The sequence below is a fragment of the Borostomias antarcticus genome (genome assembly GCF_949987555.1).
Source record: "Borostomias antarcticus genome assembly, chromosome: 5".
NCBI classification, from domain to species: Eukaryota; Metazoa; Chordata; class Actinopteri; order Stomiiformes; family Stomiidae; genus Borostomias; species Borostomias antarcticus.
The window spans coordinates 25,224,213-25,248,029 of record NC_140238.1 but is presented as its reverse complement, the minus strand read 5'-3'; the positions used below and the strand labels follow the sequence as shown (position 1 = coordinate 25,248,029).

At 47.2% G+C, this 23,817-nt stretch overlaps 1 protein-coding gene across 5 annotated transcripts in view; it reads left to right on the top strand.

Moving 5' to 3' along the window:
* Nucleotides 1-23,817, top strand: part of LOC311308771 (myosin-10-like) — a gene marked incomplete at both ends in the record, with an annotated part of 73,228 nt that overhangs the window by 6,265 nt on the left and 43,146 nt on the right. For all 5 annotated transcript variants that reach the window (XM_084437811.1, XM_084437810.1, XM_084437809.1 and 2 more), the window contains 3 exons: nucleotides 1,679-1,835; nucleotides 20,238-20,265; nucleotides 23,768-23,817. The exon at nucleotides 23,768-23,817 is cut by the window's right edge. In XM_084437811.1, the coding sequence (XP_084293937.1) occupies nucleotides 1,679-1,835; nucleotides 20,238-20,265; nucleotides 23,768-23,817 (235 nt within the window). The remainder of the gene's footprint in view (nucleotides 1-1,678; nucleotides 1,836-20,237; nucleotides 20,266-23,767) is intronic.

The window sequence follows — 23,817 nt, the reverse complement described above, 5'->3', positions numbered from 1 at the left end:
CCTCTGCGTTTACCTCACAAAGTGCATTATTTTTCAATAACAGCACACCTTGTGGTGTATCATCCACTACTACTGTAATCCAACTCACTGCTGTCTTTCATTATAGTCCCTTGGCGCTAAATCACTTTGCTATGGAATTACAAATGGTATATCATATTCCCTGGAGGAACAGCGAAGACATCCAATGGTTAACATGGGTTTGGAACCGCAAGTGAAATGGAAAGTGTCTGTTACCTTTTCTTTCAGCAATGTCTGCCAACCCTGGATATATTACCTAGCAAGCCAAACAATGGGCCTAGCAACCCAAACTAGCTAATGCAATAGCCTACTGTACCTGATATTGCTAGCTAGTTATGGACGAAGTGTAGGCTACTGTATTTCCTGTCAACATATCAAGTGTCCAGTTTTCAAATCAAGTTGCCAACAAACTGTTTATGATAGCCAGACACCTCATTGTCCCCAAATCACTAACTTTTTTCCCACGTCGTGGTATACAGTGTCACTGTCAGTTGTAGCTTCAAGTGCGTTCATTGCGAGTTGAATTGAAGGACGGGATGTGTCATTATAAGTGAAGGCATAAGATATTAAAAAGCAGTTATTGCCTCTTCACATACATTCTGCATTATTAGGGGGGGTTTAGGGGGCTATGTGTGTGTGTATGTGTGTGGGAGGGGGGGTCTAGGAGGCTGATGTGTGTGTGTGTGGGTGGCTCCAAGATTTTTCTACAGATAATACTCAATTCCAAATTTACAAGTTACAAATTTACAATGTACAAAAATATAATTTAACAAATTAACACAAAACACAATAAGTACCCTTTTTATAAGTATAAAATTAAATATAAATAAATAACCCGGGGTGGGTTGTGTTAGATAGAGTCATTCAGGAGCCGGATGGCTTGCGGGGAGAAGCTCTTCTTGAGCCTCTCCATGCTCGTGCTCGTCTTTCAGGATCCTGTTGGCCTTGGACTTTTCACGTACAGAAAAACATATGGTGTGTGCAGATTATATAAAGTGTACGTTAATGCTAATACTTAATCATAAATAATTATTCAAGGGGTCGGTGGCTCAATGGGTTGGGGCGCTTGACATGTGAAGGCTAGTCCTTACTGCAGTGGCGTGGGTTCGAATCCGGCCCACTCCCTTTGCTGCATGTCTCCCCCTCTCTCTCTCTCTCTCTCCCACCTTTCCTGTCTGTCCTTCCACTGTCCTATCCTTAATAAATCAGAAATGCAAAATATCTTACGAAATCAAGAAAAAAGACCGCTATTATCGGTATCAGATTGATTCATCCCACAGCAACAGCTCTGTTTGTGTGTGTGTGAGAGAGAGAGAGACAGACAGACAGAGAGAGAGGGAGGTAATACCTTACTAACCAGGGCCTCTCAATTTCTCAGCCATATAACAGACTTTGTGATGGAATCTCACAGTAGTTACACAGTTACTAATGTTGCACCCCATTAACTAACCCTAACCCTGACTACACTGGAGCTGGGTAGCAGAAATATCTCCTGCACTCCTCTCAATGCACACCCAAACACATGCACACACCTGCATGCATGGACACATGCGCATGCATGGACACACACGCACACACACACGCACACAGACACCATATCACCTGGCTTGTAAAAATTATTTGATTGTTTTCTGTCACATGTCTGTGTCCCTCCATACAGACCTACTCAGGGCTGTTCTGTGTGGTGATCAACCCCTACAAGAACCTGCCCATCTACTCGGAGAACATCGTGGAGATGTACCGCGGGAAGAAACGCCACGAGATGCCTCCGCACATCTACGCCATCTCCGAGTCCGCCTACCGCTGCATGCTGCAAGGTGCGCAAAATGGCATTGCAGAACCAATCCACAATCTTTAGGGCATAGCTTTGTTCAGGTTAAAACCAGTCCAAAGTCTTTAGGGTGTAGCTTTGTTCAGGTTTGAACCAGTCCAATGTCTTTAGGATGTAGCTTTGTTCAGGTTTGAACCAGTCCAAAGTCTGTAGGTTGTAGCTTTGTTCAGGTTTGAACCAGTCCAAAGTCTCTAGGGTGTAGCTTTGTTCAGGTTTGAACCAGTCCAAAGTCCTCAGGGCATAGCTTTGTTCAGGTTTGAACCAATCAAAAGTCTTTAGAGTGTAGCTTTGTTCAGGTTTGAACCAGTCAAAAGTCTTTAGGGTGTAGCTTTGTTCAGGTTTGAACCAGTCAAAAGTCTTTAGGGTGTAGCATTGTTCAGGTTTGAGCCAATCCAAAATCTTTAGGGTGTAGCTTTGAACCAATCCAAAGCAGTAGGCGTAGTCTTGTTACCCTTCTAGCAACTATTTCAACATAGAAAACCCCAGACGTTCGTGAGTGGTGGAGGTGGAGACTAAGATCTAAGACACCCTCTCCCCTTGTGTGTGAGTCTCTCTGTCTTTCTCCCTTCTCTCTTTCTCATTCCTCCCATCTCTCTCTCTGTGTCTCTCTCCGGTGTTCCATTACAGTCATTTAGCTGACGCTTTTATCCAAAGCGACTAACAATAATTGCATTTAATGTAGGAAAAGCCAATGTACTACTACTTGCCAGAACTCACAAGTGCATCTCCTTTCTAAAACAAGTGACTAAGAGCATAATCTAGTGCTGAAGGCAAAGTGCAAGAATAGCAATCTAAAATACAATAGGTGCTTAAGAGCGAGGATCGTTGTAGTACTGGTTACCGGGCCACAGGTTAGTGATTCGCCTGGCGTGGCCATCCCACAGGGGCGGGGTTAGTGACTAGTCTGCAGTCTTGAAAATCGCCAGCACGCCAGCTTTTTAATGATCTGTCTAAGGCATTTGATATGGTGGATCACAGCATTTTATTAAATATACTATCTTCCATAGGTCTAAATGAGCAATCGGTGAACTAGTTCTCAAATTATCTTACTGGGAGCACTTGGGCTGTTGTTGCTGATGGGTTTAAATCAAGCTCTCTTGTAATTAGTCCCACAGGGGTCCATCTTGGGTCCATTTTAATTTACAATTTATATTAACAACATTGCGCCCCCCTTCCCACGCTGTTCTGTCCATTATTATGCAGGCAGCACAGTCCTATACAGTACAGAATCCAGTCTTAGAACGGCCACTGCAAATCTACAGTCTGCTTTTGATGCTTTCCAGCCGTCTCTTATTGGCCTTAAGCTTGTCCTAAACTCCTACAGTACAAGACAAAATGTATGATCTCAAGGTCTCGTGGGACTGCTGCTAACATAGGTATTCACACTCTGCAGGGGACGTAGAAATGGTTGACTCCTATAAATACCTGGGTATTTGACTGGATAGCAGGCTATCATTCCATATCCAACATGGGTCCTGATTTTCTACAACAAAGTGCAACATTGTGGATCAATATTACCTGTCTTTGACTATGGTGACGTTCTGTATATGCATGCCACGCCTACTTCTCTGAAGCCTCTTGATGCAGTATATTATAGTGCTCTGCGTTTTATCGGTGTTAGGTACTGCAGGTATAGGTATAGGTACTGCATTTGTAACGCGCTCCCGATCTGGTTGTTACACTGGCCCGGAGCGCCATTCACACACCAATGGCAGCAGTTGCCATGCAAGGCGCTTGCCTGCTCATTGGGAGCAATTTCGGGGTTCAGTGTCTTGCCCAAGGACACTTCGACAGGTAGTCAGGAGGAGCCGGGATTCGAACCACCGACCCTACGATCACTGAACGACCCGCTCTACCTTCTGAGCTATACCGCCGCCCCATGGGTTCTCACCCATCACTGTGCACTGTATAATAAAGTTGGATGGCCGTCCCTTGCCACTCGAAGAGAACAACATTCTCTTTTATTTATTTTTAAAGCACTGCCTGGCAAGCTACCATACTTGTCCTCACTTTTGAGTTTTAGAGACATGGAACACCACACTAGGTCACAATCACATCTAAGGCTGAACGTACCTTGGTGTAACACCAATGCAGGAAAGCCTGCCTTTAGTATTTATGCAATAGGTATTTTATATGCATTTTTGTTGTAATCGGGGCAGCATTGCTTGCTCTCAAGTGTCTTCTCTGAATAAACGGTTTCAATTCAATTGTCTTTGAGAGTGGGACAGCTGTGAGTGATGTCCTGGTCTTGTCTTTGAGAGTGGGACAGCTGTGAGTGATGTCCTGGTCTTGTCTTTGAGAGGACAGCTGTGAGGAATGTCCTGGTCTTGTCTTTGACAGGAGGACAGCTGTGAGGAATGTCCTGGTCTTGTCTTTGTCATGAGGACAGCTGTGAGTGATGTCCTGGTCTTGTCTTTGAGAGGACAGCTGTGAGGAATGTCCTGGTCTTGTCTTTGACAGGAGGACAGCTGTGAGGAATGTCCTGGTCTTGTCTTTGTCATGAGGACAGCTGTGAGGAATGTACTGGTCTTGTCTTTGAGAGGACAGCTGTGAGGAATGTCCTGGTCTTGTCTTTGACAGGAGGACAGCTGTGAGGAATGTCCTGGTCTTGTCTTTGACAGGAGGACAGCTGTGAGAAATGTCCTGGTCTTGTCTTTGACAGGAGGACAGCTGTGAGGAATGTCCTGGCTTTGTCTTTGAGAGGAGGACAGCTGTGAGAAATGTCCTGGTCTTGTCTTTGACAGGAGGACAGCTGTGAGGAATGTCCTGGCCTTGTCTTTGAGAGGAGGACAGCTGGAAGGAATGTCCTGGTCTTGTCTTTGAGAAAACAGCTGTGAGAAATGTCCTGGTCTTGTCTTTGACAGGAGGACAGCTGTGAGGAATGTCCTGGTCTTGTCTTTGACAGGAGGACAGCTGTGAGGAATGTCCTGGCCTTGTCTTTGAGAGGAGGACAGCTGGGAGGAATGTCCTGGTCTTGTCTTTGACAGGGGGACAGCTGTGAAGAAAGACCTGGTCTTGTCTTTGAGAAAACAGCTGTGAGGAATGTCCTGGCCTTGTCTTTGAAAGGAGGACAGCTGTGAGGAATTTCCTGGTCTTGTCTTTGACAGGGGGACAGCTGTGAGGAATGTCCTGGTCTTGTCTTTGAGAGGACAGATGTCCTGGTCTTGTCTTTGAGAGGAGGTTTTGTCTTTGACAGGGGGGCAGCTGTGAGGAATGTCTCTGTTCTAACTTCACCAGTCCTGACACCCCTCTCTCTCTCTCTCTCTCTCTCTCTCTCCTTCCCTCCCCCATCCTGTTTGTGTGTTTGTCTGTATGCAACATAGACATACGTGTATGTTTTTATGCTGATAGGTCTCTCTTGGAAAATATATTTCTAATCTCAATGAGCTTCACCTGGTTAAATAAACATTAAATTAAAATACAAAATAAATCCTCTTTTCCCTTCATAGTCTGGCTGAGGCACCTGTCTGGCAGAGTGGAGGGAGAGAGAGAGAGAGAGAGTGGAGAGGAGAGGAGAGGAGAGAGAGAAAGAGAGTGGACGAGAGAGGTGAAGAGAGGGGGAGAGAGAGAGTAGAGGGGAGAGGAGAGAGAGTGGAAAGGAGAGAGAGAGAGTGGATTGTAGAGAGAGTGGAGAGAGAGTGGAGGGGAGTAGGAGAGAGAGAGTGGAGGGGAGGAGAGAGAGGGGAGATGAGAGAGAGAGTGGAGAGGAGAGGGGGAGAGGAGAGAGAGGGGACATGAGAGAGAGAGAGAGTGGAGAGGAGAGGGGGAGAGGAGAGAGAGTGGAGGGGAGGAGAGAGAGTGGAGGGAAGAGAGAGAGCAGAGGAAAGGGGAGGAGAGGGGGCGGCTGTCATTGTGCCTCACAATGGGGTCTTTGTGTGCTCTGGCTGGGGGGTTGGAGGGAGCCAGGGTGCTGAGGGGGGGGGGGGGGTCCCACCCACAGGGCTGTTCCCAGGGAGAAGGGGGGCATGTCCAGGAGCAGAGAGGAGGAGAGAGCAGCAGGAGAAAGATGAGAGGAACAGAGGGGAGGAGAAGGGAGGACAGAGGAGAAGGGAGGAGAGAGGAGCAGATAGAGAAGATTTAGAAAGGAGACAAGAGGGTCTAGAAGGGGGGTTAGGGTTAGTATGGTTAGGGTTAGTGGGAAGGGTTAGTAGTGTTAGGGTTAGTGGGTAGGTTTAGGTCATGCACAGGGTTGTACCCCACTTGATCAAGAAATCACTTGCAGTGATTTAGAGTCAAGTGGGAAATACTTTGAGAGTCGCCTACTGCTACGGCAACCAGTACGCGTGCACCATTCACCGAGTGGAAACTTTGTCGAATGGAACATTAAACCCAAAGTGAAGCAAATCGCTGTTGAAAGAAAAGGTCTAATGTGTAGGCCTACTGCCATATATGACATTGCAACATTGCTACATTGCAACAGTAAAACTGTTGTTTACTTTTCTCTAACACAGGCTGGATATTTTTCATGTAGACCTACTGAAGTTTACATTAACTTTACATTCTTGTTCATATAGAACAAAATGAAATTGTGTGCAAAAATAGGCTTTGCAATTAATGTGTGTGTGGATGAGGTGAATTGACCGGTATGAAGCTGGCTAATATGTGCAGTGCTTCGAGGGTGTCTATTGAGAGGCCCAGACAGGTTAAGAAGCCTATTATTTTCAGGTGTCGTTCAACAATGCTTATTTGCATCAAGTTGCCTCAGGCGCGTCACTGGCTCTTATAAATCAGCCACAGCCATTCACATGCAGTTACTGTATCTGGATTTAGCCTATGCAAATTAGCCATGTGGGAATTCACCACAGTCATTCCCATACATTTATCTGGATTTATGCAAATTAGCCATGTGGGAATTCACACCACTCTCAGTTAAAAGCAAAACCATTCCTCCCTTTGCAAGTTCATTCTTCTGTATTTCTTCTTATTTTGGTAGGCCTTAGAGCAAAACAACATTCTACATCTCCTGATTTAGAGTCCATGAACATGTCAACTCGATGTAATGATGAAAGTGTCGACTTGATGTAAATAAATATTGAAAATAACTTTCTTCTTATACACCTCGCTGCAATAGACGCTTCACTGTCTCATCGTAGCCATTTTGCGTGTTGCAGACGTGGGGTACCTCGAACTTTTTGGGCACTTGACATTTTGGTGGCACACACATGGACAGTGACTGGACAGGTCTGGAAGGTCTGGGGAAGCTCTAGAGAGGCTCCCGGAGGGTCACTCCTCAGGGGGGATACGTGTGTGTGTGTGTGTGTGTGCGGGGGGGAGGGGACATCTCTGTTCAAAGGACCCTCTGTGCTAGATGTTTAGAGAGTTTGTGACAAATGGTAGGGCCCACTCAAAGTACTCACACCCACACACACACGCAGGCACGCACACACACACACACATGCACACACACACATGCACACATGCACGCACTTCACATGCACGGACCACCTAATGCCAGACAGCTGTGGGGTTCATGCAGTATAAAATCATATTTCAGTTGGTGAGCCATTTTAATGGCCCTGTGTTCCCATGTGCTAGTGGGAGTCTCCCACACCCCCCCCCCCACACACACACATATCCCTACTCTTTTATTGGGAGAGGAGAAAGAGGAGTGTGTGTGTGCATACTAGTCTGTGTGTGCATGTCTTTGCCAGTGTGTGCGTGTGTGTGTGTGTGTGTGTGTGTTTGGCGTGTCGCTTATACGCTGGTGGAAAGAATGTTCCATCGTTACACTGGAGTGTTTCCATGTTCTTGAGTGTTTTTTAATGGCTCCAAGTTGGTGGATGAGCAGTGGGGTTGGATTTGGGTTAGGATTGGGGTTGGGTTGGGCCTAGGATTGGGGTTGGGTTGGGCCTAGGATTGGGGTTGGGTTGGGGTTAGGGCCCAAGTGCAGCCCTCCACTGATTCTAGTGTCCGAGTCTAGAGATACATCCAGGTGCTGACTGATGCCATGTTCTCATGCACGCACGCACGCACACACACACACACACACACACACACACACACACACACACACACACACACACACACACACACCGACACACACACACACACACACACACACACACACACACACACACACACACACACACACACACACACTACACAGTCTCACTGTTCTCTCCATGCTGGAGAATGTTCTCTGTCTGTTTCGTACATGTCAGCCTCCATAGAAGGTTATGGTCTGTCAGGGTTGGGGTTTGGTAGAATAACTGAATGACTGACAGGGCTACAGCAGACAGTGTCAAGTCATTTCTTTACACAATACCATCTACCATTTTACTACCCCCCCCCCCCCCCACACACACACACACACACACACTTGGTTCTTGTGTGTGTGTGTGTGTGTGTGTCACCCTGTAATCTGTCTAGACGTGTTTTCATTAGTCACACACAGCTGGGATGGCAGCCTAACCCTAACCTAACTCTAACCTAACCCTAAACTAACCCTAACCTAGCCCTAACCTAACCCTAACCTAACCCTAACCTAATCGTAACCTAACCATAACATAACCCTAACCCTGTGAGCCAGGCAGATAGGGTTACCTGAGGCTGTCCTCTGTCTTAGGGAGGCGTCCTCACCCTGACCCTAACCTAACCCTGACCCTAACCCTAACCCATCCCCTACCCCTAACCTAAAGCCTAACCCTAACCCCACCCTACCCCTGATCCTCTGTCTACCCCCTCTGTCTGTAGGCCAGGGAGAGGAGGGAAACACACATTTCTCTTTTATTGGAACACCCTTCTTGTCCAGCTTCCTGTTAGGCAACAGAGCTTAGCAACGTGAGAAGAGGGGTGCCAGACACACACACACACACACACACACACACACACACACACACACACACACACACACACACACACACACACACATGCCACCCCATCCTGCTGGATTACAGCAGGCCTAACCATCACAAAGAGCCTCTGTGGATCAACAACAACCCGACCAACGGCCACCATCTGCAATCGATTACCTCCACCATGCTAGCCTCTCATTGGCTCACCCTAACCCTAACTCTGCTCTCGTTGGCTCACCCTAACACTACCCCTCCTCCAATTGGCTCAGAGGGAACACTGTGTGTGTGAGTGTGTGTGTGTGTGTGTGTGTGTGCGTGTGTGTGTGTGTGTGTGTGAGCGTGCATACGTGCGTGTGTGTGTGTTTGTGTGTTTGTGTGTGTGGTAGCCTGGCATGGCCAGACATGTGCTCACTGAACCAAAAAGGAACATTAAGTCCCACTGTGAGCATGAACATGTGTGTGTGTGTGTGTGTGTGCGTTTGTGTGTGTGTGTGTGTGTGTGTGTGTACTTGGCAGTTGACACCGTGTGCTCCACTCCATCTCTCCTGTATCTGTAGGCTACCAACCATACTGGACCCCCACCTGACCCACCGTCTGACCCTAACCCAACCCTGCCCCTCCCCACCCCGTCTGACCCTAACTAACCCCCCCCAGAGCACCACCACGGCCCTGGCTGTGTGTTTGAAGCTCAGCCACGACTCCCCATGCCTCCCTGGTGTGCCCCCCTCCTCCGCCGAGACCCTCTCTGAGCCACAGACCTGCATCACAGTGGAACGGACACGTTCTGTATCAGAGACACGTTCTGTATCAGAGACACGTTCTGTATCAGAGACAATCTCAATGATCGCCCGGAATATTAACACCAGCGCCACCGCGTCAAAAAACACGCGGACCTCAGCTCTCTCTGCGCCTCCCTTACAGAACTCTCTCCTTCTCTCTCCCCCTCTCTCTCTTCTGCTCTTTCCCTCTCTCTCTCTTCTCCCTCTCTCTCTCCCCCCCATCTCTCTCTCCCTCTCTCTTCTCCCTCTCTCTCTTCTGCTCTCTCCCTCCCTCTCTCTGTTCCTCTCTCCCCCCCTCTCTCTCTCTCTCCCTCTCTCTCTATCTCTCTTTCTCTCTCCCTCTCTCTCTCTCTCTACCCCCCCTCTCTCTCTCTCTCTCCCTCCCTCTCTCTCCCCCCCCCCCCCTCTCTCTCTCTCTCTTGCCCCGTTTCTCTCACAGACCTTTCTCAATTCACCCCCGCGTCCGAAACATGTTGAGAATGTGCTTTGTGTGTGAGAGGCCTGGAGAGAAAGTGTGTGTTTGAATGGATTCTCTGTTGAGGACAGGAGGCCAGCAGCCATCTGATTCAGGACTTTGATCTACCTGTGGAGGACAGGAGAGAGGTGTGTGTGTGAGTGTGTGTGTGTGTGTGTGTCTCGTTCACCCCCCCACCCCCAGTACGCGTGTGTGCATGTATGTTTGTGCGTATGTGTGTGTGTGTATGTGTGTGCGTGCGTATGTGTGCGTGTGTGTGTGCGCGTGTGTGTGTGTGTGTGATGGGGCACCCAGCCTACTGCATATCTTCTGTCCCAGTCTGTCTCAGCTCCATCACCATCACACCCTGTCACGGTCTGGTCTTTCTGTGGGCTCTGTACTGTCACTGGGTGGGTTCCCATGAGAGGGGTAGACTGTATCCCCCCCCCCCCCCCAACAACCCTCCACCCTCACCAGCTGCCGTGTGCCAGGAAACCAGGCCTCCCTCTGTGACATCACCGGAATGTTCCAGGGCCCCCGAGTTGCCGGCCAGCAGGCGAACCATGGGCATCCGAATTCCTCCACCCCAACCCCCCCCCACATTCCCTCACCGGACCAGTCTGAGTTGATGACTGATTGAGTCTGTGGGCACCAGCTATGTCTGGCAGCTGAGAGAGACAGAGAGAGGGAGAGAAAGAGAGCCCACGACAGGGTCGGAGAGAGAGAGAGAGAGAGAGAGACCCAGACAGAGATAGAGAGACAGAGACAGACAGATAAGGAGGCAGGGACAGTCATGATTTAGGCTAATGATATTCAGCATGGCTAGTAGTTCACTTCTCCAGTCTGGAGCTCTCTTTCACTCTAAGCACTGATAGCTCAGGACGCGTTCCCTGACCCTAACCTCCCCCCTGGTGAACAGATTATAGCTCCCTAACCCCCCCCCCCCCCATCTGAACAGATTATAGCTCCCTAACCCCCCCCCTCCAGGTGAACAGATTATAGCTCCCTAACCCCCCCCCCCCCCCCCATCTGAACAGATTATAGCTCCCTAACCCCCCCCCCCCATCTGAACAGATTATAGCTCCCTAACCCCCCCCCCCCCCATCTGAACAGATTATAGCTCCCTAACCCCCCCCCCCCCCATCTGAACAGATTATAGCTCCCTAACCCCCCCCCCCCCCCATCTGAACAGATTATAGCTCCCTAACCCCCCCCCTCCAGGTGAACAGATTATAGCTCCCTAACCCCCCAGGTGAACAGATTATAGCTCCCTACCCCCCCCCCCCCCCTCAGGTACACAGATTATAGCTCCTTAACCCCCCCCTCTCCAGGTGAACAGATTATAGCCCCCTAACCCTCCAGGTGAACAGATTATAGCTCCCTAACCCCCCAGGTGAATAGATTATAGCTCCCTAACCCCCCCCCCCCCCCCCCCGCCGGTGAACAGATTATAGCTCCCTAACCCCCCAGGTGAATAGATTATAGCTCCCTAACCCCCCCCCGCCGGTGAACAGATTATAGTTCCCTAGTCTCCTCCCTGGTGAACAGAGATTATAGCTCCCTAACCCCCCCCGGTGAACACATTATACAGTAGCTCTCTAACCCCCCCCGCCGGTGAACAGATTATAGCTCCCTAACCCCCCCCCCCCCAGGTGAACAGATTATAGCTCCCTTACCCCCCCCTCAAGGTGAACAGATTATAGCTCCCTAACCCCCCCCTCAAGGTGAACAGATTATAGCTCCTTAACCCCCCCCTCCAGGTTAACAGATTATAGCTCCCTAACCCCCCCTTCCAGGTGAACAGATTATAGCTCCCTAACCCCCCCTTCCAGGTGAACAGATTATAGCTCCCTAACCCCCCTGGTGAACAGATTATACAGTAGCTCTCTAACCCCCCTGCCGGTGAACAGATTATAGTTCCCTTGTCTCCTCCCCGGTGAACAGAGATTATAGCTGTGTTATGACTGCTGTGTGACGTATCGTACGCCTCGCCCTACAACACCCCACTCTGCCAGGTTTGTGTTATGATAATGGCTCGGAAGCTCAGACGTGACAGTGACACACTCCAGGTACACACATCTAACTGTGTTTACCGGTTCACTCGTCTGGGAATGTGGGGTATGAGTGAGTGTGTGTGTGTGTGTGTGTGTGTGTGTGTGTGAGAGTTTGGCTCCCTGCACCATATTGTTGTTAATGGCAGAGAGAAAACCCAGACATAACAAGGACCTCAACCACCCCCCCCTGCCCCACACACACATACACACACACACACACACACACACACACACACACACACACACACACACACACACACACACACACACACACCTATACCTACACACACACACACACTCAAGCCTTTGTTCTTGTGGCTTTAAGTACCCCTGGAACCCATCCTGCCTTTGCCCTGTAACAGGCCAGAGCCTTATGAGTGCTCTGATAGATTCTCCATGCCTCTACTCTGCTACGAGGGTGTGTGTGTGTGTGTGTGAGTGTGTGGTGCATGCGTGCAAGTGTGTGTGCGTGCGAGTGTGTGTGTAGGGATGTGTGTGTGTGCGTACGAGTGTGTGTGTGTGCGTGCGAGTGTGTGTGTAGGGATGGGTGTCGTTTTGTGCGAGTGTCTGTTGCTAGTTACCATGGCGCTAGAACCCACACTGTGTTTGTCGGTTTTATGAAGCTCATTTTTAGAGCAGGAAGAGAAGAGAGGGATGTGGAAACATGTCACATCCAGTGGTGAGGCTGGTGGGGTCCCTCATCGTTAGCAAGGGTGTGTGTGTGTGTGTGTGTGTGTGTGTATGTGTGCACGCGTGCGTGTGGGGAGGCTGTTTTCGGGGGTTGTGGTGGGTTGAACATTTCATTTCTTCTCCTCCAGACAATGGAGGTTATTTCCCTGAACTCGGTGGAGATGTGTAGAGTGATGATGGGGGGGGGTGACCAGGGTGATAGGAGAGGTTTGTAGAGGGAACATGGGGTGGAAGTGTGTGTGTGTGTGTGTGGGGGGGGGGGGGGCAGTAAGGGAAGTGTTCAGGAATGTGAAGAATGAGGGCATTAAACCGTTTGAGGGATAAATTATTAGTGGCCCATGTAACACCAGCCTGTCCCCTGCTGAGTAGCCTGTGGAGGGAGGTGTGTGTGTGTGTGTGTGTGTGTGTGTGTGTGTACTTGTGTGAATGGGTACCAGCCTGATTGCTCTGGTCTTGAAGTGCCTTGTTCCTGTGTTCTCAGACAGAGACACTATTCAGACAGCTGTAAACTCATAGCTTGTTGAACATAGGAACCACTATTCCCCCAGTGTTGTATGTTGTAGGTAATGATATTGATTTGTATAGGATGTATAGTGTTTTGTGCCAAGACCAAGGACCACCACGGAAATAAGACTTATAAGACTATTTTAATGACTGTCTAATAAACTAAACTAAATAGGTACTGTGCTCACAGTGTGATGTGTGGACCAATTTGGCCTTATGTCTGTTCTACTCTCCTGAAAAATGATTGCTTGCAACTTCAGACAGAATCTCTGGGGAATTTATCCAATCAGGAGCAGACTTCCTAGCCCCCCCCCCCAAAAAAAATAAATAAATATATATATATATATAAAGGTGTTCACGATACAGTCTGGACTTCCAGCCACCAAGAACGATTTCCAGATTCCCAGAAAATAGTGGGCCAATCAGGGACTGCGTTGTAACTGCTGTTCTGCCCCCCAGTTGGGACGGAGCCCCTGATTGGTTCCCGAAGTTGAAAATTAAATACAGGCCACTAACTACAGACCAGTAACGTTAACGTTAGTAGAATAAACAAAGACATAAGTTCAGTTATAACAGAAATAGACTTAATAACAACAATTAAACAAGAACCAGAGTATGCACTAGCGGTGTTTCTTGGAGGAAAATACGTTTTTGCTTGCTTTTGACTGGATTTGACAAACGCTTTGTTACTTTGATTGGCTGAAGGAGTAGCTACAGTCAAGTACTCCCGCCCACTGGAATCACTCTGGGCAGCTGGACGTCCAGACTCTATCGCAAAAACTGTTTTGTTTTGTATTTGCGAGTCTGGCTTCCAGGCTAGAATTGAGCCACTTGTACTATTTTTTTTTTATCAGTTACTGTCTGTATATCCTGGCTTTGAGCCATGACTAGAGAGAAGGAGAGAGGGAGAGAGAGAGAGAGGGAGAGAGAGAGAGAGGGTGAAGGAGATGAGTGAAACTCACTCATCCTGGTCCTGAATCAATTTTGACTGGGTTTCCCAAAATGTCTGCATCTTATAACCGAATCTTCTAGTAAGACACTGAATTAGTTTTTCTCAATTGCTTAAACACATTCTTTGAAAGAAAACCTAATTTCCTCAAAACTCTACACACAAACCACAAAACACACAAATTGCTCCTCCTCTTTCTCTGCCTCTCTTCAATGTTTCCATCCATGGCTCTCCAAACCAGGAGCTCCTCTGTGGCCCTTTTACAGTATTGCTAAAGCTCTGATTGCAAGTTGCACAACAGGCTTGGAAATGTAAGTATAGCCATTTGAATGGCAGTGTGTTCCATGTGAACACAATGAGATTTTATTCAGGAAGATTGTGCAAAATATAGAGAATTGTGTGAAGCGTTTTGACAAAAGGGTGGTTTAGAATTGAAATCTGAGTGTAAAGAAGGAAACGTGTGTGTAGTTCAGCAGAGTTGGTTTAGAGAGTTGGTACATGTGTTACAGATTGTACACACTGTGTCTTATGTTCTAGTGTTAGTGTGTAAAAGGTTGAGAAAAACTGTAAAATTGCAGGGTGAATCAAGGTAGCGGCCCTGCTCATAAAGACCTTACATCGGGCCTCTGAGACTTGATGTCTTTCACTGACGGTTGTGTGTTTCACTGACTGTTAGTGACAAGTTACATAATTATATTGCATCTGTAGGCTCCTTACCCACTATGTCACTTACATAGGTGATACGGTTGCGCAAGATCACAGAGTAAAATGACACGTTTGCTAACAATCACAATTACAAAACTTTTCATATTAATTCAATCAATGAACTCAGTTCTGATTAACAATCCCACTATGTGTTCAGCGTCTTTCAGCCCAGAAATAGCAGCAATAAGCACATTTTAAAAGAAATGCTGCAGCAAGCAAGTGAAAAGGACCTAGGCTAAAGTGAAGAGATACGTTTTTAGCTTTCTTTTAAAAGTATTTAGCGAGCTGGCTTCTCTGATATCTATCTATGACTACCTATCTAGGATAGGTATTGCGTTCCATAGCTTTGGGGAATAATTAACAACGGCTGCACTCCCGGTCTTCTTCCGACTGTTGCTGAAAACTTGTAGTAAACCAGCAGTGGATGATCACAGTGTTCTTGAAGGCATGTAGTTGACAAGGGAGTTAGCAATGTAACTTGGTGGATGGAGTCTGGCGTGGAGCGTGAGGGATGGACTCTGGGGTGGAGGAGAGGAGAGCAAGTGAGTGTGTGTGTTTGCTTTTTTTTGTGTGTGTGTGTGTGTGTGTGTGTGTGTGCATGTGTGTGTTTTTGTGTGTGTAGTTTGTGTCTGTGTGTGTTTGTCTGTCTGTGTGTGTATGCTTGTGTGTGTGTTTGCTTGCTTGTGTGTGTGCTTTTGTGTGTGTGTGTGTGTGTGTGTGGGGGGGGGGTGTACTTTCCCCTGTGACATTCCTCTTTCATTTCTCACTCTCTTAACGTGACTGATGACGCTGGTGTTAATCACCCCTCAGCCCCGCCCCCAGGACAGAGGTACATGGTCAGCCCCCACCCTCTCCACCTAGACAGGCGGGTACCCGGTCCATCCAGGCCCATAGAAGGACATAGGCCCTCTGCTGGGACCCAGCCAACCATTTTGCATGAGTGAGTGAGTGAATCAGCAGCTGAGGTCATCTGTGTTCCAGACTGACTGACTGACTGACTGACTGACTGACTGAGTGCTCAGTGGCCATTTTGAGACTTATTGGTCTCTGATGTTAATCAAACTGTAATCACGTCAAGCTGGGTTGATGCCCATGTTGCTCAGAGACTGTCGGCATGTTTGGTGCACACACACACACACACACACACACACACACACACACACACACACACCCACACACACACACACACACACACACACACACACACACACACACACACACACTCAGACTCACTCACTGTAGAATGCCCAGGTTCAGGTAGCGACTCTTGTGCAAGGGTCTGAAGTGCAGTTCCACCAGTGGCCTGCAGGGGGTCGTTCTGCTGAATTCTGCTGTCTGGCTCATCTTCACAGGAACAGGGCGAGCTCTGGTCAGCAGCTCATCAATCACCCCCTCACTTTTGCTATTCTTATCAGACCTGCATGTAGGTGTGTGTGTGTGTGTGTGTGTGTGTGTTTTGGGGAACACTGAGCCTGCATTTGGAAAGCAGTGATGCTGCAAGACTGGTCAGAGAGTGTCTCTGCATATAGTGGACTATTTTCTGGGTTAGGGTCTGGGTTAGGGCTAGAAAGAGGAGCTGTCTGGGTAATTTGTAGCTCTGCAGTAGTTGAGTTTGAGTTTTTTTCATTCATGTTCAGTCTGAATGAAAGCAGAATTTACATTTATACAAATATTAATATACTGTACAGTACCTGACATTTCAACCTGCTGCCATCAGTGCTCGGTTTGTTTACATGATACTGGGCGCGTATTGCTTGCTTGCGTCGTACATGAATATCCGATGCGATGACGTTCAGTGTACTGTCCGAAAAACGTTTTATTGTTCCCTATATGGGGAATAGGGAGTGAGTGAACGAGTGAACGGTTTCGAACACAGCTTAGGTTCAGGGGTGTCCTGAGCAGGCGGAAAAGCTGCTGCTTCAGCAGATAGACACACTCCGCTGGAGACCTAGCAGACCAATTACACTGGCTCCTCTCTGTCTCCGTGGCAACACCACGACAAACCAAAGTCCCTGTTGTTGTCATCCCCTCTGCTTGTTACCGTAGTGACGCTGCAGTGCAGTGCGCATGAAGGGAATCATTCACGGGAGAGAGCAGAGCCGGGTCAAGTTACTGGTTACACACAGTGGGGTGGTGGGGGGTGCTAGATGGTATGAGAGCCTCGGGGTGGGGGGGTGTGGCCATGGAGTTTTATTTAGGAAATGTAGCAGCGTTGTTAGGCTTTTTACACACAGGAAATGAAAGAAGCCCCCTCTCTTCAGTCCACAGGCATGTACTGGACGGCTGAGGACACTTGCTTGCTCAGGGACACTATTTTTGGGACAGTAGGAGAGTAGTCACAAGACCCGCCTCTCAGGTCTGCCATTGCAGTTACTGTACTGTAGGTGCATTAGATACTGTATATATCTCCCCAAACTCAATTGAACCAGTGCATGTGTCCCATGAGCACCAATTTTACCCAAATCAGGTGCTGAAGTATGTGAAAGTAGATGACCATGGTGGCTACTGTTCTGAGAAAGGCCTGCTGCCTCAGTCACTGCCCTCTGACAGGATGTTTCCATGGGGCCTGATTTAGCCTCTGCTAACCCCCCCGGCATACTTCACCCCTTGGTGTTGACGATCACAATGTCACCGTGTCACTTCAGCTGTGACGCCTTCCCCCTACAACGCATGATGTCACACCTCAGACATTCATGCGGTGGCCTATCTATCTGACTCATCTCTGTACAAAAGCATCATTCATTCATTCATTCATTCATTCATTCATTTACTCGTTCATTAATTCATTCATTACCTCGGCCCCAGCGACAGCTGGGTGAGAGGTAATGTTTTCGGTGGCGTGTGTACAGGAAGTCCGTCAGTACGTCCGTATGTCTGTCAGCAGGATTACATAAAAACTACTGCACCGATTTTCACAAAACTCGGTGGAAGAGTGTAGCATGGGCTACTTTAGAAGCCATTACATTTTGGAGGTGATCCGAATCACAGGGCGGGTCCACGAGCCGTTTCTTGGTTTGCTTGTTTGTTTGTTTGTTAGCAGAGTTACATAAAAACTACCAGACTGATTTTCATGAAACTCGGTAGAAGGGTGTAACATGGGCCAATTTAGAGCTCCAAATCACGGGGCAGGTCCATGAGCCGCCCAAACACGGCCGGGAAGGCCATTCACCTTTATTCATTTTTTGGACTAGGATCACTCAAAAACTACCTGACCGCTTTTCATAAAACTTGGTGGAGGGGTGTAGCGTGAGCCAGTTTAGAACCCATTCAATCTTGGCATGCACAGAGCCACGAAATACATTCAGGGGCGGAGGTCTGTGCTCTCTGAGCACCATTTCTAGTTCATTCATTCATTCATTCATTCATTCATTCATTCATTCATTCATTTTGACAGGTTATCTGTATAAGGTCCATTTGATTGTGTGGGCTTCTTCTTCTTCATCGTGTGGGCCGAGGGGGTATCCTTTTACCACTCCGGGCCTGGGTGAGGGTATCACCTGGGCTATATATCCGGGTACACCTCCAGGAGCCATGTCACCGTTTCGCCATACACAATTCCATTGGGTGTCCGATATATCGGACAGTCCTGGATGACGTGGTCTGTGGTTTGTTCCTCGGCGCCACACTCGCACGCTGCTTAGGATGCCAGGCCCCATCTGTGCATTGATGAGCGGAAGCGTCTGATGCCGGTCTGGAGATGATTAAGCCTCACCCACGCCAGTCTAGGTAAGTCCATCCCGGTAGGGGAAGGACCGGCGGTCGGGATGAAATCACGGAGTCTGGATGTGTTTGCCTCACACTCCGCACGCCAAATGTAGTCCGCCCATCCTGCCTCGCTGATGTTAAGATCTCTGCATTGCTGCAGGAGATCCCGTGCGTTTGATCTCCCACGTTGGAACCGGCCTGCTCCTGTGGGAACAGCGGTTCGATGATTGGTTCGACGCAGGCGTAGATGAGGCGCTCGATGATCTTGAATGGGATACATAACAGAGAGATGGGGCGACACCTCTTAGGGTACCCTTCAGGCTTGTTTGACTTAGAGATCGCGACAACTAGGGCTCTTCTCCAGATTTTGTGTGGGCTGATAGACACCTTGGTACACTTGGAACTTGGTGTTCCTCACACCTAGCATCATCTAAAGTACTGTGTCATGGTCCATGAATCTTAAGTACTGTGTCATGGTCCGTCCATCTAAAATGCTGTGTCATGGACCGTCAATCTAAAGTGCTGTGTCATGGTCTGTTCATCTAAGGTGCGGTCATGGTAAAGTGCTGTGTCATGGTTCGTCCATGGGAAACGGGGGGGGGGGGTCTTGGCATCCACAGAGCAGTTTGGTGGAGAGGCGCTGAGTCAAAGAGAGAGAGCTGAATGGAGGGGAGGAGGGAGGATGGTGACGACAGCTGCTGGGACACAAAGTCCTTTGTAGCTAAGAGACAAAGAGAGAAAGAGAGAGAGAACTTGATCTTTAATGTCAACTATGAACACATGACGACATAACCCTAACCACTGACGATATTAAGGGATGTGGAAACGTTATTATAGCCAACAGTGCACACACACACACACACACACACACACACACACACACACACACACACACACACACACACATAAACACATGGACACACACACATGGCACATTAGGTGTAATACTCATTTAACCTAATTCTTTTCAGTGGATTAAACATTTGCCTGGCATCCAGGAGAAATATAATCTGCCCACAAAGTTGTTTAGCAGTGGGGATATCTCTAATTGGGGCATGCTCTCTGGCCAAGCAGGTCTTTGTAGTCCTTGTAGTAGGGTTTCTGGTGTTAATGGAGGTCAGGGTTTCTGGTGTTAATGGAGGTCAAGGTTTCTGGTATTAATGGAGGTCAGGGTTTCTGGTATTAATGGATATCAGGGTTTCTGGTATTAATGGAGGTCAGGGTTTCTGGTATTAATGGATATCAGGGTTTCTGGTATTAATGGAGGTCAAGGTTTCTGGTATAAATGGATATCAGGGTTTCTGGTATTAATGGAGGTCGGGGTTTCTGGTATTAATGGAGGTCAAGGTTTCTGGTATTAATGGAGGTCAAGGTTTCTGGTATTAATGGAGGTCAAGGTTTCTGGTATTAATGGAGGTCAAGGTTTCTGGTATTAATGGAGGTCAGGGTTTCTGGTATTAATGGAGGTCAAGGTTTCTGGTATTAATGGAGGTCAAGGTTTCTGGTATTAATGGAGGTCAAGGTTTCTGGTATTAATGGAGGTCAAGGTTTCTGGTATTAATGGAGGTCAGGGTTTCTGGTATTAATGGAGGTCAAGGTTTCTGGTATTAATGGAGGTCAAGGTTTCTGGTATTAATGGAGGTCAGGGTTTCTGGTATTAATGAAGGTCAGGGTTTCTGGTATTAATGGAGGTCAGGGTTTCTGGTATTAATTAATGTCCTCAAACTGTCTCTTCTCCCTCTCTTTCTCCGCAGATCGTGAGGACCAATCAATCCTTTGCACGTGAGTATTTCATTTGGATCACCCCCTCTCATGGAGCAACATTTCTATATAGTACGGTATCATGTTGCTCCTTCAATCCCTACTGTACATACATAGGACAGCTGGCTGAACAGTTGGGCTAGCGTTAAAGTGTTGCATGCCCACACCAAAAGTACACCATGTAAGTTAGCATGGTAGCATTAGCATCATGCTTTAACATGTTGCTTCATAGGCTATCCTGCCAGCTAGATTAGAGAGAAACCCAGACCTAAGTCTGAGGTATAATTTCCTAAGCCCATATCAAAGGCGCTCTTAATATGAAAATGTAGGCTATTTGTGTATCTCAACTAGCGAGGGCTAACACCAAGGCAGTTAGCCAGCAGGTCTCCCCCTCCTGCAATCTGGGGTTAAGGAACTGTTTCCAAGAAGCTTTTTCTTGTGGAAGTTCTGGGCTCTGTGGTACTTGATCCAGTTCAGAGGCAGAGTGCAGAGTGAGGTCTGGTGCCCTGCCTAAATGTCCCATCACGGTCAGTAATGACCCGCCGCTCTAAACAGACCGGGCCACCCTCTGCCCTGTGAATGCATCGAGCAGATAACCAGATACGCCCCCTACTGGTAAAGATGGTAGTACCACCTCCATTCAGATCACATCATCTGGTGGTCAAGAAGTTGGATGGTGACACGTGATAATGCTGCGTTCCAGTTGTATCGGAGGTTGGAATTTGGTGCCCGGAATAATGTCATATCCCTGTAAAATGCACTTGAGAAAAGGTGAAAAACCCACTTTCAACCCATCTTTCTAGTTCTAGCCAAGTTAGCCATTGTTAGCAATACCAGTTGATAACAAATTACACCTTAGCAACATTGTCCAATGATAGAAGTTGGACAGTACTGTGTGTGCAACTGATTTAATAAGACAAAATAAGACTCACTAATAAGCAGTCTTATTACAGCTTTCACTTATTGTTGTTTTGCTGAGTAACCATCTTGATTTTACGTCAGCAGCTGACATCAATCAGAATCAGAATCCGTTTATTGCCATGCAGTTTGGTCAATGAAGTCGGTGTAGATCCCCTCCCCCCTTTTCCCGAGTAAAATGGCGGAAATCTGAGTTCAGGTGACATATTTGGAAGAGGCCTACGGCAGGGAGGTGTGTCAAATGCGCTTAATTGGTGTGCACAGTAGGAAGTGGTGATGGGGCTGTGGACCTAGGCTGTGGAATCTCTCACTTGCTAGTTTGCAATAGCCTTGTGAGACCATTCTGATTTCAAGAGCTCACATTCTGTTTTTCTCACAAATCAGTCTGGATACTCTCCATAGAGATCCGTTTGTGCCAGATCAGAAAACATTCTTGCTAGTCAGCGTTGGTTCTGTGGAATTTGAAATATAAACAGCTACGCTGGGCGGGTTTATGTGTGACGACAGCAAGGTTGAAGTAAGCTGGTGATAGACGGTGATAGACAGATGGTTCATCCAATCACCTGCCAAGTATATTTTGAAAGTACCTGCCCTTTTTCAAACAGTTTACAACTGAGAGTTCCCAGATGGTTATGCAAAGCAGGTCATGTTAAGTTTGTAAAGCTCACAGAAGACATCCTGGCTCTGTTAGAGGAGATAGAGTGGGGTTAGGCAGGTTAGAGCGGGATGCCCAATGATCGTAGGGTTGACAGTTCGAATCCCGGCTGCTCCTGTCCACATGTCGAAGTGTCCTGAACCCCAAATTACATTCAGGTTAGCACCTTTCGTGGCAGCTGGCCGCCATTGGTGTGTGAATGTGTTTGTATGAATTGGTGAATGATAATTATTGTCGCTTTGGATAAAAGCGTCTGCTAAATGACCGTAATGTAATATAATGTGAATGAGAGGCCATTGTAAAGCGCTTTGGATAAAGGCATTTATATAAGTGCAGTCCATTTACCATAAACTGGGATTAGCATCACATCTCAAAGACGCTCACTATTGCACAGCCTGTATACAGACCACTGGGAACGCTCTCACGGAGCTCTGGCTCCATATCCTCATTAAAGCAGCATTCTGACCGTTGTGTCAGGCTAATAGCCGGCTTTGCTAAAGCCACTGGTATGTGGCTGTGTGGTGCTGTGTGCTGCTGGGGCCGGGATGGGCTGAGAGCCGGGCCCAACCGGGTCCTGGCAGAGCCTCGGACGGCCGTGCCTGGACAGAACTGTCATTAGACCCAAAAGCAGCTTCTAGAAACCCTGGAACCCAGCCCAAGGTACCCCACAGAACCACAGAACCTCAGAGTTAAAAACAGACAGACGGGAGGAGAAACAGCATTGGAGAGAGGAGAGACTATCTTGGTTTTAAGACTAGAGTAGAGTAGAATAGAGTAAAGCAGCACAGAATAGAATAGTACGTAACAAATAATTAATCCAGCTGTAGGGCTGTCAACTGAGCTCAGAAATGATATTCGACTTTCTCTCTTTCTCTCTATTTTCCGAAAAAATCTAATATATTTGATTATTGCTTTTATATAATTTTGCATAGAAAAGGACGCATACAATGGAACTACCAGTACCGGTTCTAACCACAAGAGGGCGCTTGTCTCCTATTGTTAAGAACAAGCACCAACGGAACTTTCGTGTCCGTCTCCGTGTTCACGGGATTCAAGTATTCAAATAGACTAGCCTGTACTAGAATATCCTGTTAGTGCTGGTCCACTTGATCGTATTCAGTTCTTGTTAACAATGTTGCCTGGCAGCTGCCGAGAAGATGTGTTGAGATCTTATGGAAGTATTTCCTCACCACTTAGATAAATAAATACTGTAGATACCGTTTGGCTGTTTTTTGTCCATGTTGAAAAGAATGAATAGATACTGTAGACAGACATACAGACAGACAGATACATACATACATACATACATACATACATACTTACTTACTTACTTACTTACTTACTTACTTACTTAGTCTTACTTATTCGCTAGTCTTACTTAAATTTGGCGTTTCAGCAGTGGAAAATTTACAGCAAGTAATTATAAGTAGTAGTAGTAGTAGTAGTAATTACAAGTAGTTATAATTAAATATAATATAATATGAACATATATCCAGTCTGTATAAATAAATATGTTTAGGAGTACACACACATACATACACACTAACGAATCCTAACATAATGTGTTTTGGCATGATTAGAAGATGGGCGGGACTCTAGCCTACTAATCGAATCTACATTTTTAAGATCAATTATGCATTTTTTCCCCAAAGTCGACGACTAGTCAAAGTTTGAATATTTCTTTGACAGCCCTATCCATTTGATACACGAGACAGTGTAAATGTGTTTTCTTCCTCTGTCTGTCTATTCCTCTCACTCTCCTCTCTCTCTCTTACTCTCTGTCTCTCAAATTCAAATTTTTTGTAGGCATGATCGGTCAAAAAACCTATGTTGCCAAAGCAGTACAGAAAATGATTAACATTGACAAATAATAAGAAATGAACATACAATCATATAAATATCAACAACACAATCAAAACCATCTAACAAAAACAATCTCTCTCTCTCTAGAGGTGAATCAGGTGCTGGGAAGACAGAGAACACTAAAAAAGTTATCCAGT